This window comes from Lactuca serriola, chromosome 5 (genome assembly GCF_051521515.1).
Source record: "Lactuca serriola cultivar US96UC23 chromosome 5, Lser_US96UC23_V15, whole genome shotgun sequence".
Lineage (NCBI taxonomy): Eukaryota > Viridiplantae > Streptophyta > Magnoliopsida > Asterales > Asteraceae > Lactuca > Lactuca serriola.
In genome coordinates, this window is record NC_136412.1 from 172,948,929 (window position 1) to 172,949,876 (window position 948).

The 948-nt window shown below is 40.3% G+C and overlaps 1 protein-coding gene across 1 annotated transcript; it reads left to right on the forward strand.

The window, feature by feature from the left end:
• Positions 1 to 672, forward strand: LOC145049949 (secreted RxLR effector protein 161-like). Its single transcript, XM_078998281.1, has one exon. It carries the CDS (start codon positions 1 to 3, stop codon positions 670 to 672), a length of 672 nt encoding a protein of 223 aa, XP_078854407.1.
• The last annotated feature ends 276 nt before the right edge of the window (positions 673 to 948 follow it).

The window sequence follows — 948 nt, forward strand, 5'->3', positions numbered from 1 at the left end:
ATGGGTCCGATTAAGTTTTTTCTTGGACTGAACATAAGACAGGGACCAGAAGTGATATTCATAAATCTGGAGGCTTACACCAAGAACTTGCTATCAAAATTTGGAATGAAGGGAGATTCAAAAGTGAGGGTTCCTATGGCGTTTGGCACGAAATTGATGCCATCTCTGGATAAACAGGCTGTGGACATGACTCTTTATCGTCAAATGATAGGATCACTCATGTATCTAACGGCTAGTATACCAGATATAACGTTCTCGGTCTGCTATTGTGCTAGATTTTACACCAATCCGATAGAACCTCATATGATATCCGTGAAAAACATCTTTCACTATCTAAAGCGAACCTCATCTCTCGGTCTCTGGTATCCAGCAAACTCAGGTCTCTTTATTCAAGCTTTTTCTGATGCCGATTTTTGTGGATGTGGACTGGACCGAAAGAGCACAACGGGAGGTTGCCAATTCCTTGATGGAAAGCTTGTCAGCTTGCAGTCAAAGAAGCAGACATGTGTGTCACTTTCAACAGCCGAGGTTGAATACATTGCAGTTGCATCCTGTACATTGCAAGTGGTATGGATACAAAGTCAGCTAAGGGATTATGGATTAAGTATGAAGAAGATTCCACTTTATTGTGACTCTGAAAGTGCAATAAGGATATGTCACAATACAGTGTAGCACTCCAAGACCAAACACATTGCACTGAGATAACACTTCATCAAAGACCATGTTGAAGATGGAAATGTGGAAGTTCACTTTGTTCGATCATCAGATCAGCTTGCCGATATTTTCACTAAGGCTCTGCCTAAAACGAGCTTCAATAGAATACTAGATGGCTTAGGCATGATCGAAGCAGAATCGGTATCAAAACACCTTTCATCCACATAAAAGATTAGCTAAGTAAAATAGAACGTGATTTTGTCTATTTTGGTTCCATGAAAATTAAGGAACCGA

What these genes read in the sequence shown, in the direction of transcription:
- LOC145049949 (XM_078998281.1), top strand. Translation starts at nt 1, where the DNA reads ATGGGTCCGATTAAGTTTTTTCTTGGACTGAACATAAGACAGGGACCA.